Raw genomic sequence first — 14050 nt, 5'->3', positions numbered from 1 at the left:
GACATTGGAGGTGTCCTTGTATATATTCACACACATATGCACAATATACACCAATTGACATCACAGTTTGATCACTGCTATCCTGTTTAAAGCATAAAGTTAAGTTGAAGAAAAAATAATTATAAAAAACCTTCTGGATATGCCCTTGTGAATGGGCGAATGTGACTAAACGGATTCCGCTTTAACCTTCCTGTCCCATATATGTATATTTGAAATGTTTTCTGTCCTTTATATGATGGATACCCTAAAACATTTCAAATGGTGCTAATTTTAAAGATAATCAAATGTCATGTTATTCCAATGCATACTTTTCAACAACGCATAAAACTCCAGTTAGTAGTAAACAAGGCAGACTGCGATTACAACAAGAAGTTTAATTTTTGAAGCTCTTTTGTTATTAATTAGCTTCTAGAAAGACAACTATAGAGGAAACATTGTTCCAGATGATAATTCTCACCCATCATACTCTAGTCTTTACTCCCTATTGATATGGGAGGATGACACAACTGAGCCACTGCTTGTTGTTGGGGTGGAGCAATGGAATGGCTCATGGAAGTTTAATATGACATTAACTTTTCCTCCCCTAATGCTAGTCCAATTATTTGTTATAATGTTAATTAGGCTGACCAATGGTACACTCTATCTCCCAACAGAAGAAATAAAGGAATACAAGAAGTTAAGCAATTCTATTGAGTTACCTGGGATAATTTTCTGTGTTGAAATAGTTTGCAGTCTCATGCATTTAGAGCCCCTTGTTATTAACCCCATTAAGGTGTAAATACCCTTGAAATAGGCTTTTAGAAGCTTCCCCTAAAAAATGCACTGCCTTCCTATGTTGGTGTCACTACTAGGCTTTGTTCAAAGGCCTTTGAAGTGTCAGAGCCACATCAGATATTTCTAACATGAATTTCACACTTTAATCTGTGGCAGAATCCCAAGGTTGAGGTGTAGCATTCTGCTGAGGATATTCATTTGGATTTGTTCTCAGATTTAGCCCCAATCAATGGTGCAAATGTGCATTTGGCCACTTGATGTGATTTCTCTGTGGAAACACCATTCAAAGGGTTTTCCAGTAAGATCCGGCTGTCAGTGCTAGGCTACATCGGGGGCAGAGCGGAAGCCACTGCTCAGTGCTAGGCTACTTCGGGGTCAGAGTGGAAGCCACTGCTCAGTGCTAGGCTACTTCGGGGTCAGAGTGGAAGCCACTGCTCAGTGCTAGGCTACATCGGGGGCAGAGCAGAAGCCACTGCTCAGTGCTAGGCTACATCGGGGTCAGAGAGGAAACCACTGCTCAGTACTAGGCTACATCGGGGTCAGAGAGGAAACCACTGCTCAGTGCTAGGCTACATCGGGGTCAGAGTGGAAGCCACTGCTCCAACCCTTGCTGCATGTCTGTGCTGCATTTCCATAGCATTCCCTAGAATGCTAAAATGATGCTAAATGATGCTGATTTTGCAGCGAGTTTGAGCATGGAATCTATGGCAGAATTATGCTGTGTGAACAAGTCCTGGCATAAGTGTACATTATTTAGTTTTACACTTTATGATTGTAAACATATAGTATTATATGTACTAAGTGCATTACGTTGCATGGATCTTTGTATGTGTCCATGAAGGAATCAGCTAAATATAAAATGCAGTCTGCGTGCATCTCTATGGAGGGGATAGGGCTATTAGCTCTTGTGAAAAACATAATTAAGTTCACAGATATCCCATGTCTATGTCATAGAAGTGGATAACTAGGGGTGGTTTAGTAAGTTGCATACCAATAAGATCTTCTCTGGATACCATGAAGAAAGTTTTTTGTTATAATTTTGTTTGTACTTGAATAAAAATAAGACTTTATAACTTTTATAAACTAAAGATTGACTTGTTTTAATAACAAAATGCCATCCTTAAAAGTTATATAGTGGAAATAATACTGTAAAACCATTTTATGTCCATTGAAAGGCTTAATAGACTACCATTGAAACACACAATGTAATGCTACACAGAAGTACTGAAGTATATTGTACATGCAAGCAAGTAATCACAAATTCAATTTTCTTCTAGGAACTGAAAAACATAAAAATAAGGTTAATAACATTTTTAAAAATATTTAAAATAAATTAATAAACAAACAAACGATCCCTTTTCAGTATCTCATATGAATGAATAAATAAATGTAATACTGCTGTATCTGTAAAAATCTCACCTATTAAAATATAGCATTATATATTCCACACAGTGAATATCTTAAGAAAAAAAAAAATAATTTTTTTGGGGGGGGATCCATCCTCCTAATAAGATGGAGTTAAAAGTGATCAAAAAGTTGCATGTACCCCAAAATGGTACCAATTAGAGTTGAGCGAACATACTCTGCCGAGCTTGATGCTCGTTCGAGTATTAGCGTACTCGATGGTGCTCGTTACTCAAACGAGTATCAAGCCATGTTCGACCCCGCCCCAGTTTTTGGCTCCTCCCCGCTTTGACATGCCTGTTTTGGCCCCTCCCCACCGCGCGTCATTGGAAATTTTTTTGTCAGACAGGAGAGAGAGAGAGAACACGAACCAAGAAAAAAAAAAAGATAAGCTTGGCTCCCGGCATGCCACATACAAAAATGCTCAAGTCTCCCATTGTAGTCAATAGGGGTTTGTTACTCAAGTAGAGCTCTCGAATTTTACGAAAAGCTCGACTCGAATAACGCGGACCCGAGCATTTGGGTGCTCGCTCATCTCTAGTACCAATATAAGTTGCAGGTTGTCCCACAAAAAATGAGCCCCCACACAGCTTCATCAACAAAAAATGTAAGAGTTGTGGGTCTCAGAATATGGCAACAAAAAGCAATTTTGTAAAAAAAAATTCTTATATTTTTTAAAAGAAATAATACATAAAAACTGTACAAACTTTGTATCACCACATTTGTATTGGCTCATATTTTTCCATCCCTGCTCCTTACCTGATTGCTTGTCACACTCTGGAGGTCTCCTCTGTGTATTGTAGTCAATTCCATGCGGTCGCACCATCTTGAGGCTGATTTTTTTTTTAACTTTCAGGCCTTATTCACATATCACGCAAAAAAAAAAAAAAATAGCCATGCAAAAAATTGTGACCATCTGAAGCATTGGTTACCAATGTATTCATTCAGACTAATGATTTTTTGGCATGCAAAAATATCGTAATGAAGGATGTAGCACATAAGTGCGTTATTTCAGCGCTCAAAACTGCAGAAAAATATAGGTCTTGCCCTATCTTTAGACCGTACAACACTGGATGCTCCATAGACTCTCATGGGAGTCTATGCTGGCCGTCAGAAAAGGGAGGGAGTTTAGAAGCAGCTAGTGCTGCTAAACACTAATAGGTGCCCCTAATAAGGCATTTAAAAGTCCTTACTAGTAGTTCTGCCAACCGAGGGATTTCGGGGCTGTGGTATAATTTTCCTGCGTTATGCCACAACCATCCGTGTGAATGGATGGAAAAATCATGAATAATAGCAGTGACTTGGTTGCGGCTATTTTTCATTCATGTGATTTTATCATGCAAGCTGTGGAACATAACATCGCAATGTTGGTGTGAAGGAGGCCTCAGTTTCACATCTATCCCATGAGGCATTAGCACAGCATTAGCTGAGGCTGTACCATTTTGCAAGTGTAGCGATTTTAATTGCTTTGAATGAGCTTTTCAGGAACTAATAATTATCATTAATTATCATGTTCTATAACAAAGTGAAAGTTTGACCATCAACACCATAGCTGCATAGTACTAAACAGACATAAAAGTTAACAACTTCTGCTGCAAACCCCGCTTCCTGCAGTGATTGTTTTGGAGCAATGGATACTTATATTGCAAAGAACATGTGAAGAATTGGCTTCTAAGGGGTAATGCAAAAGAAATAAAGCACTTAGCACATTATAGCCAAATGTACTTAGGTTTAAGAACTCAGCTGTGCATTTTTGGATACAGGCTATTGATTTTTTGAAAAGCATTAGAACTTTTTACCTCCTAAATAACGTGTGTAAGAAGTTGTGAAAAGAATGCCTTGTTTTCAGCGCACTATGCAGTTTCAATAGACATATTGCTAAACACAAATCCACCTTGTGATCATCTATTTCTTTTACCCAATTAAACTTTCGCCTAGTCTTGTGTAAATAATCTGATGTTGTTAAACAATAATTAATTAATAATAAATCTACCCTGTTGGGAAATAGAAAATTAAGCCATTGTATTTTCCTCTTTTCATTGATTTCTATTGGCCAAATAACAAGCTCAGAGCAACCAAGTGAATAAGATCTCTGTGCTAATTAATTAAATTGTACCTATGTTTTTAAGATATATTTCACATATCTAATTGAAGTTTTGCAAAGTACAAATACTAAGTATGTAGACAGGGGTGCATGGTTTGATGGAACACACATAGACAGTAAAATGGTGTGGATTATTGTAGAATTACCAGATATAGAAAGGATCAAAAGAAGTAGAACAAAGGAGAAAAGGGGGTGGGGTTGGGTACACTTGGGGATCTCATTGAAAGCTCAGAGCTTAAAGAAGAACCATCACTATGTTGGAGCTCCATATCCATTTTCCACACATCAAACAAGATACAATTTACCATGACTTTCATTCTACAGTTTAGGATGAGCTCTGTTTGTTCTGAGGAAAATGGACATTATAGTTTGAACGAATAGAGGTTGTTCTACTTTAAATTGCTATAGCTGTGGTTCTATCATGCTTTTAGTGTTATTTTAAACCTATGATTCTTGGCTTTAAAATAACACCCTAAGCATGTTAGAGGAGTAGATCTACAGCTGTTTGACCTGGAGTCAGGAATACTGAATTTATAGCAGTTATTACAGTGAATATGTGTATAGCAGAAAGGAAGGATATAGTAAAGTATATGAGATTAGTGACGCTCCAATGTGGGGTGGAGAGAATGACAATATTTGGAGTAAGATAAGTGGGAACTCACCCCAGACGTAACTGTACCCTGCAGGGGGGTCACGGTCCGTCCAAATGATCCTAGACAGCAGGTGATGTCAAATGTCGATTCAAAGAACTGGTCAGAAGGACATCCCAAGGTGGGAGAACATCACAGGGTGGCTCTAGGTAAAATATACAGCAGAGAGGGCAGAATACAAGGAAATGCAATAAGTAAGTCTTCTTTTGTTCCTTCTTCATTGCACACCAATCTACTGGAGCACCAGGGCTTTTTTATTGCATTTCCTTAGAAAGGAAGGATGTGATTCTCGTTCTTCTCCTTCCCCTCCCAGGAGAGGAGGGACTTGAATTTTTGTTCATTTTATTAAACCCATCAATCAGAGAGCATCTTTCCTCTCTGATTGCCATATATGATGTTTTCCCAAGAAAAAGAGTTAAATAATGAGGACTTACTCATCTAATCACTCATCTACATCATTTAACCTTGCAGATGCTGCAGTCATTGCTGAGCGTGGAATCTAAACTTTTTTAAAGAATAAAAATGTGAGAACGTTTTCTTCTTACACAAGGCTTAAAATATTAAAAAAATAAAAGGAACAAAAAATACACATAATTGGTGTCATCACATCCATAACAACCCGTATTGTAAAATATTACGTTATTTATCCAGCACGGTAAATTCCATAAAAAAGAACCCATGCCAAAGTAGCTGTTTTCTATCATCTCTCTTCCCTAAAACAGGAATAACAGTACAGCTGTGTCGACTGAAGAATAAAAATGCTCTGCTTCTGGAATATGGTGTACACAAAAAGTATTTTTGTCAAAAAATAAATGTGTTTATATTGTACAAAATTGTAGAACATAATAAAACCTCTATAAATGTTCTGTTGTCATAATCGTAATGATCCATAGAATAAAGGTAACATAATAATGATACCACACTGTGGATGCCATAAAAATAAATCGCAAAAAACAATAGTGAAATTGTTTTCTTTCCATTATTCCACAGCAAAATAAAAAATATAAATGTTACTCAATACATTATATGTAACCAAAATTGGTTCCTCTAAAAACTAGAACACTTTCCGTAAAGTCTCATACAGCTACATTGATGGAAAAATAAAACAATTTTCTTTTCTTTTCTTTTGGAACACAAAAGGAGAAATAATTTACTGGCTCTTAAGGCTTAAATTAATTATTTCACCAGGGCCACATTCACACAAGAGTATTTGCATGTGCAATTCCATTGCACAAACTAATACACAGCTTGTCGTATTTTCCTGTGCATTTGCATAGGGAAATGGATTGTTTTGAACTAATAAGGCTCATTTGCCAAGTCAATGGGCAGAACCATGGCCGCATTTTCTTTAGCTCATGAAAAAAGTACAGTAGAAAATGCGGAATGGGGTGCAAAAATGGAACGTTTGATGCGCAAGAACACAGCAGAAATGTGTGTGTAAATGAACTCACACCCATGTGAAGGTGGCTTAAGGGGTTAAAAATGCACCTAAGGGGATTGCGTTCTGCACAAAATATATTTACATGTGACTTAAATTCAACTTTCACTGAGGCAGAATAGAGTCCTATGTACAAAAATTAATATCCTTTATAGTGGTATAGATGTATCTAAAACTAATAAGACTTTATTAAATATTATTTTAAAATTAAGAGCTGAGACACACAAATAGAGGCAATTAGAATAAAGGAAGCCTGAGCAATCCACCACAAGAAGTTAGATATGTTGAGCAGTGGAAGTGGAAGTACAATCTGCTGCTACGTTTATGCTAGGTTCATCTGCACAAACTGTATTACTAAATTCACTACTACATTCATGCTAGGTTCTCATGCACACAATGTACTGCTAGGTTCAACGCGTTTTCCTGTTCATTAGGAGCCATTTGAATTTAGTTTCGGTGGGATATAAAAGATCAAGAGAACTTAGAATTGAGTTGTAGATGTATTTGAACCAGATAGATATGAAAAACAGGATTTCACAGGTAGCTTGACAGCAAGGCAGGAGGAAAGGAGAACCCTTTCTAGGAATCTGCCAGAGGTGGTATGACTATTCTCATAGAGCACAAGATATGGTCTCACAAAGAGAAAGAGGTATAATTATACCAACACTGAAAGACTGGTGCACTATGAGTCCTTTCTAGATACTCAGATAGTAGTTAGAGGTAACGAAGCTAGGCTATAAGAGGATATGTCCTATACAAGTAGATACTCAGATAACTTAGAGATAGCAGAGCTAGGCTCTTGAAGGACATGTTCCATACAGGTGAACATCGATTTCTGAGACATAATATATCTAAGGTTCTCTGAGAATATAGCAATTCAATCACCCTGGTAGAAGTTCTATCTATAGCCCTCTAGAAGTACAGTGGTTCAATTACCCTGCCTACAGAGTCTTCTATAGCTTTCTGGGAGTACAGCGGTTCAATCACCCTACATATAGAGTCTGAGATAATAAATGCAAAATAATAAAGTAGTGTGATGTAGCCTGTAGCCCTATTGGTCCACCGTTACAAGTGCATTCAATCCTGCTCATAAATTTGCCAGATAAAGTCTTCAGCAGCATAGCCTTGTTGTGAAACTGCCAGTTAATTCTTTGAAGGATTAGTTGACTTCCCTTCAGTCAGGCAAGTAGGTATACACCTTGTTTCCTACTGTTCTCCAACCTCAGGAGATGGTGTCACAGCAGAAGCTTCCATGTCTGTAGGAATGGGAAAGATGAAGGTTGCTGGAGGGATGTACCACTCTTCAGACAGTTCATCATCCATCTCAAGCATAAATCAAGGCTAGGGCATTGTTTTCTGGTGACAAGTGTCCTCTCTGAGCTTTTGGTGTGCCACTGAAACATTGTAAATGGGTGCACAACAGTATAAAAACCTAACAATAACCATTCAAACATGTTATTTAGGCCATGTGGGGTTAGGGTATTTAATCTAAAAATCTAAGACATTTCTTTCTTAATGTTGAAAGTAGAAAGAGGTTTATTGGATTTTTAGTTAAAACACCTTAACCCCACATGGCCTAGATGAAATATTAGAAAGGGTATAGCAACATATTTATTAGTATAAATCAATGTATTTTTTATGTGTATTATCCATTTTATAGTATTATACATTGGTATTTTATGATGACATTTTATTAACTTATTATTGTATTGTATTGTTGTAGGTTGCTATGACATGTCAAAAGTTTTGATCATTGGCGGTCCCACTGCTGGAACTCACACTGATCACTGAAAGAAGGGAACTATTGTGATCACACAAGCTCTGTGTCCCTTCAATTATCTTCGATGTTATTTGTATCTTCTCAGCAGCTGAAGATGGATACATAGAAGTCAATACAAGATGCCTATAGACCTCTATGAGTCGGTCTTCAGCTGCCAAGAGGAGTCGACAGGCAATGAAGACAGTCAAACCGGCGCTCAACCGCATTGCAGGCTCATCTTTTTAGTGATCAGTGGGGGTCTTACCAACGACATGTCAAAAGTTTGTAAAAAGTGCAGTTACTCTTTAAGCACTAGACAGGGATGGAGATAGAGGAGAAGGAAGAGGGGCTGAATGCAGCTGCAGTTTCTTTATTAGTGTTTTAGTGAAAGAGTAGGAGGTAAGAATGGGGGGAAGAGAAATAGGAGGTAGACAGCTGAGTAGCTCAGACCAGACAGACAGATCTTACATCACACCAGGGAAAGAGATTCCATTCAGCCAAAATATTCAGGTTATTTGAAGAACGAGCAATAGCATTTCCCTCTGGGTGGTAGTTCTTGGTGCCACACTGTCAAAGGCTCATATATTCATAGAACAACAAAATAAGTAGTACACACTCTAGGAATTCATGCAAAAGTGAAGGTACTTTCTTGAACAACTCCAGGTATCAGCAGAATATACGGAGCAAAAATAGAACATATTTAGGTCAGACACATTACTGTCTGCACTATATCTATTATACATATACACCTACAATATTTTAGCAGTAATTGTGATTTTGAACAATATGTAGACTTAAAAACCATAGCTTAAAAACAAATATACAGATTTGTTGTGCCCCCTCTCATTTTTGATCCAGGTGGTCAGATCTTCTAAACTGCAAATGAGCAATTCCTAGTTTCATTCTGATTATGTACTGTGTAATTTGAGATTTCATATAGTCCTCTTAGCCTACCCTTGGTCCTGATGTCCATCTGTGCAACAAGCTACAATAGTAACCTGCATCTTATAAGTTGCTACGAACTGAATAAATACTCTGTATTAACATATCCTTGTGTAGCACATTACTCATTTCTGGCATAAGACTGTTCCCTAAAAGATGATGGAATTTTTCTAAATCAAATTTAAGAGAATACAGATTAGCTTGTCTTGTCTTTTGATATTTTTTTAGACTTGACGTATCTTCTAAAAACCATATTACTTTATGACACAACACTGACAAAGCAGGTGGAAGAATATTACTAGTATAGTCATAAATTACCTGTAAGCAAATGCCAAAATAAATGTATTCTTCTTCTATTGTTCAATGGAATGGCACTCAGCCCAAACCAACATACTAAAAAAAGGAATGACAGCTACCTTGTATAATACCACTGACTACAATAATTGTCATCTTATTCACCCTCCTGCAAGTCTCAACAGAGAGTACATCCCAATAAAAATAAGTTAGAATATTGGCTGTTCGTTTAAACCTCTCACATTTCAATCAATTATTACGATAAAATTATGAGGAATGATGGATTTAATCAACACTAGATAAAAGACAATCACAAAGAATTTTGTGCCTCATTTATCCAACCTGTCTTATGGTAAAACTGTCTTTGTTGCTCATAACAACCAATCACAGCTCAGCTTTCATTTCACCAGAGTGGTATAAGAAAACAGAATCTGCATTGTGACTGATTGAAATGGCAACAAAGATAATTTTACTATCAGGCCACTTTCATACAAGCTATATTTACTCCATATTAGGTCCATGTTGAGGGGACTGTAATATGGAGCTAATCTAAATCCAGCTATTCAGATGGTCATATTTTAACGAATGTTTTTTTGAAAATGCAATACAATCAGAGATGAGCGAGCATACTCAATAAGGCAAACTACTCGAGCGAGTAGTGCCTTAGCCGAGTATCTGCCCGCTCGTCTCTAAAGGTTTGGCTGCCGGCGCGGGTGACAGGTGAGTTGCGGTGGTGAACAGGGGGAGCCGGGGGGGAGAGAGGGAGAGAGAGATCTTCCCTCTGTTCCTCCCCGCTCTTCCCCGCCGCTCCCTGCCCGCCGCCGGCAGCCGAATCTTTAGAGACGAGTGGGCAGGTACTTGAATAAGGCACTACTCGCTCGAGTAGTTTGCCTTATCGAGTATGCTCATCTCTAAATACAATCTATTTTTTTGCATATTTGCCTCAGTACCTCTATTCTTTTCTATTGGTCACATACAGATAAGTATTTGTGCATTAGAACATAATAAAAATACAGCTAAAAAATTGATAGGAATGGAATGCCTTTTGAAACACGTCCGTAATATGGATCCGTATTATGGACTTGCTTCAAAAGACATTATGCGCTCAACTGAAACTAGAGTTAGACAAGTTTGATAAATGAGGGACAAAATTCTTAGTTTTTCTTTCATCTAGTGTGAATTACAATCCATCATTTATTATATTGATTGATTGAAATATGGGAGGTTTGAACAGAACACCCTGTATATGGTCCATTTTCACATGAATGGATATTATGGTTGAAGTACAATGATAAATTACTTTTTGATGTTTTTTTTTCTTAAATAAAATATAAATGATTGTATTCTTTAATATGAATTTAGTAAAATAGTTATCAGGGTATGAACCATTTTGTCAATGACAAGAGATATGTCTATGTAGCAATTGTTTAACAACCTAAATGGTTATAATATGAGTTTAAAGGGACTCTGCCACTAGGTTCATGCTGTCCTGGCACAGATATACACAGTTTTTCCTGTTTTGTTTTTTTTCTGAAACGGTGAAGCATTTCAAAATAAACATACATAGATATAATGAGCATAGCTGCACAAGGTTTATGCTTCCCATGGTTTAGGCAGCCTGAACCTGGTGAAAGAACCCCTTTAAAAATGCAGTGTTCATCCAAAAATATATCACATGGCAAGGGCACTATCCTTGTCATAAAAACTGTTCATCCCCATTGTCTATGTCATTTATCGTCTAAAATAATGATGTTGCCGAAATGTAATTACAGTACTGTAATTTTAATGTCATTACAGTGAAAGAGGAAGTAAAGAAAAAAGTTCCAGAGAAGAAGGATGTTCTGGAGCCGAAGAAAGCAGGTATGAGATCCAATGATGGCTAATTGATTCTATCTGATCATGACTACAATTATCATACTTCAGAGTTTAAAACATATGGCTTCTAGGGTTAAAAGTCAATTAGGGGCATATGAGAAAACAGTGTCATTAAAAACATAGATATACATTACATAGATGAACTACTTTAGACTGAAGACCAATCTGGCTATCACATATTTTAGAAGTTAGATCTACTTTGGATAGATGGCCTGCTCAAGAGATATTTAATCTAATGTGGGCTATAGGGATCTGATCTAGGACTATAGTTTTTGAAAGTTATTCATGACATTGTTTTTATAGAGAGATGCAGATTGCCCAGAAATGTTCTTTAGATAAAGACAGCTTTGCCTAGCACTTCAGGAGTTCTAGTAAGAGTTGAGCGAGTATACTCGCTAAGGCACATTACTTGAGCGGGGGCCGGCGCGGGTGACAGGTGAGTTGCGGCGGGGAGCGGGGGGAGGGAGGGGTGGGGGGGAGAGAGGGAGAGAGAGATCTCCCCTCCAATCCTACACACTCTCCCCCGCCGCTCCCCGCTCGCCACCGGCCCCCGAATCTTTAGAGACGAGCGGGGAGATACTCTGCTAAGGCACTACTCGCTCGAGTAATGCGCCTTAGCGAGTATACTTGCTCATCTCTAGTTCTACATAATCATCATCAACATTTTTTGTCCAAAGCATGGATTTCTAGATTTTATGCCATGCAACTCTGCTACCGAAATGATGTCACTAATTGCTCCTTAGAGTGATAAAGAAAATTTCAGTGATTATGACTCAGTAATAGTTTAATTAGGTCTAGCCACATCAAAAGATGCAAACAATGTTAGTAATAATGCTAAATATTTGGATAAATAATTGGATCAATGTAGCTAATTATCTTATTGCTTACTGCAATATGTTCATCTTTAAGACAGCAACATTTAAAAAGAGCTCACATATCTCAACTTAAAGAAACCTGTCAGGAAGTCTTATGCTGTCCGAATCACAGGCGGCATAAAATGTCAACAGGCACCCTACATACAGAGAATAAGGATTTACTCTGGAACGCTGCAACATTTCAGGCAAAATATGCTTTAAAAAGTAAAGAGGAAAAGAGCCACCGGGACGGCTCCCCAACTGCTGGGAAAACAATTCTTCCTGCACAATTGTGGAAACCAATTCGGAGCAGCATGCTCCATTTTTGCGGGAATTCCACACAACGGCTGCCATTGAAATCAATGGAAGCTGTCAGATCCGCAGCCCATCCGCAATTCACATTGCGGAAAGGTTGTAGATTCTACGTCATCACTAGGCGATAACACCAGAAAAGCAGGAGTTTTTTTTTTAAAAATGGTGACCCGTGTGGACCATTCGCAGTGCAGATGTAAATGAAAGTAACCAGGTGTGCGCAGAAGCCACTGCTCCCAGGGTCGTATTCCTCTGCGGGATTCCACTTGCGGAATCTGGCTCTGCCATGTGCAGGAGGCCTTACTCTGGAATCCTGCAACATTTCAGGCAAAATATGCTTTAAAAAGTCAAAGAGGAGAAGAGCCCCCCCAATCAGGGAAGAAAGATGTAGCAGAAGCGGCTAACAGTCTGGACCAGTACCAAGTGTATATAGCACAGTGAGCCTTCAGTTTACCCTACCCTCTGCCCAGGTTTATCTGGTGATAATTCCAGGCTGCAAAGGACATGGTCTAACCATGTACAGTATTAAAAGGTCACCGTTTAAATTTAAATAGGTGCAATGTGCAACTATAGTACAGCAGCCACATATAGTTTCCTCTGGCAATAGCAGCTGATCACTAGGGATTTCAGCGACTGGACACAGAGTAACTAATAGGTTAATAGCGGGTCCTCATTCAGAATAAGTGTTGTCCACATGTGACAAGCCCTTACATAGTAATTAATCAGTACATTGGGATAATGCTTTGATAAAATATTTCCTTTTTGTTTTTAGGCTGCCTGCACACAAACTGATTTTTGCCGCAGATACACAGCAAATAGCATTAAAATTGCAGCACGCTCCATTTTTGTGCAGATTCTGCACGGACAGCTTCCATTGAAGTCAATGGAAGTTGTCCGATTCATGGCTAATCTGCAATTAACACTGTGGACAGGTCACGGATTCCACGTCATCGCCTAGTGACAGTGCGAAAAAAATAAATATTTGAAAAAAAATCTGTACTGCAAATGTCCGATGGCGGCTCGCTGTGACCATCTGCAGTTCAGAAAAAGAAGAAAGAACACACATACGCAGGGTCGCCGGCCACGGTCAGAGCTATAATCCACTGCGGGAACCCGTATGCGGAATCTGGCTCTGCCATGCACAAGCGGCCTTAGATCTTTTCTATAACGGCACAGCTATGCCTACAGCTTATCTCCATTATATCTGTAAGGAGTCAGAGGTAGTTTAATATATTGTATGTGTTTATACATGTCTGTGGAGCAATGTATAGAACTGCTGCATGTTAGCCTTTTATCCAAACAACAGGTCCATAAGCTCTATCTTAGTTCTAATATGATTAAGGACTGTCATTTCTCATGAAAGCAATTCAACCCAATATTGCAACATGCTTGCAAAATGTTTGACAGGTTGCAATACACAACACAACCACTAGGTGACCATAGTAGACAAATATAGGATAGAGATCTCATGACAGAGTATACCAAAACCATGTTGTTTTGAAGACTTTGTCATCTCATAACACACATATCTGAAACCATCCAGCTAAGATAAGGATGAACACATCGGTAGGTGTCATCTTCATAGAGCACAGTCTTCATGATCTTCTCTTAGTTATTACACTAATATGGAGAAAAGGTCATATA

At 38.3% G+C, this 14050-nt stretch overlaps 1 protein-coding gene across 26 annotated transcripts in view; it reads left to right on the top strand.

Moving 5' to 3' along the window:
* TRDN (triadin) overlaps positions 1-14050 on the top strand; it is a 630780-nt gene that overhangs the window by 250592 nt on the left and 366138 nt on the right. For all 26 annotated transcript variants that reach the window (XR_010793132.1, XM_066606567.1, XM_066606610.1 and 23 more), the window contains one exon: positions 11163-11225. Coding sequence is in view for 25 of the 26 variants with exons in the window: in XM_066606567.1 (XP_066462664.1) it covers positions 11163-11225 (63 nt within the window). In the remaining variant the exon portion in view is untranslated. The remainder of the gene's footprint in view (positions 1-11162; positions 11226-14050) is intronic.

The sequence above is a fragment of the Eleutherodactylus coqui genome, chromosome 1 (assembly GCF_035609145.1).
Source record: "Eleutherodactylus coqui strain aEleCoq1 chromosome 1, aEleCoq1.hap1, whole genome shotgun sequence".
Taxonomy (NCBI): domain Eukaryota; kingdom Metazoa; phylum Chordata; class Amphibia; order Anura; family Eleutherodactylidae; genus Eleutherodactylus; species Eleutherodactylus coqui.
Note: the sequence above shows the minus strand (reverse complement) of the source record. Positions and strands in the feature narration are given on the sequence as shown.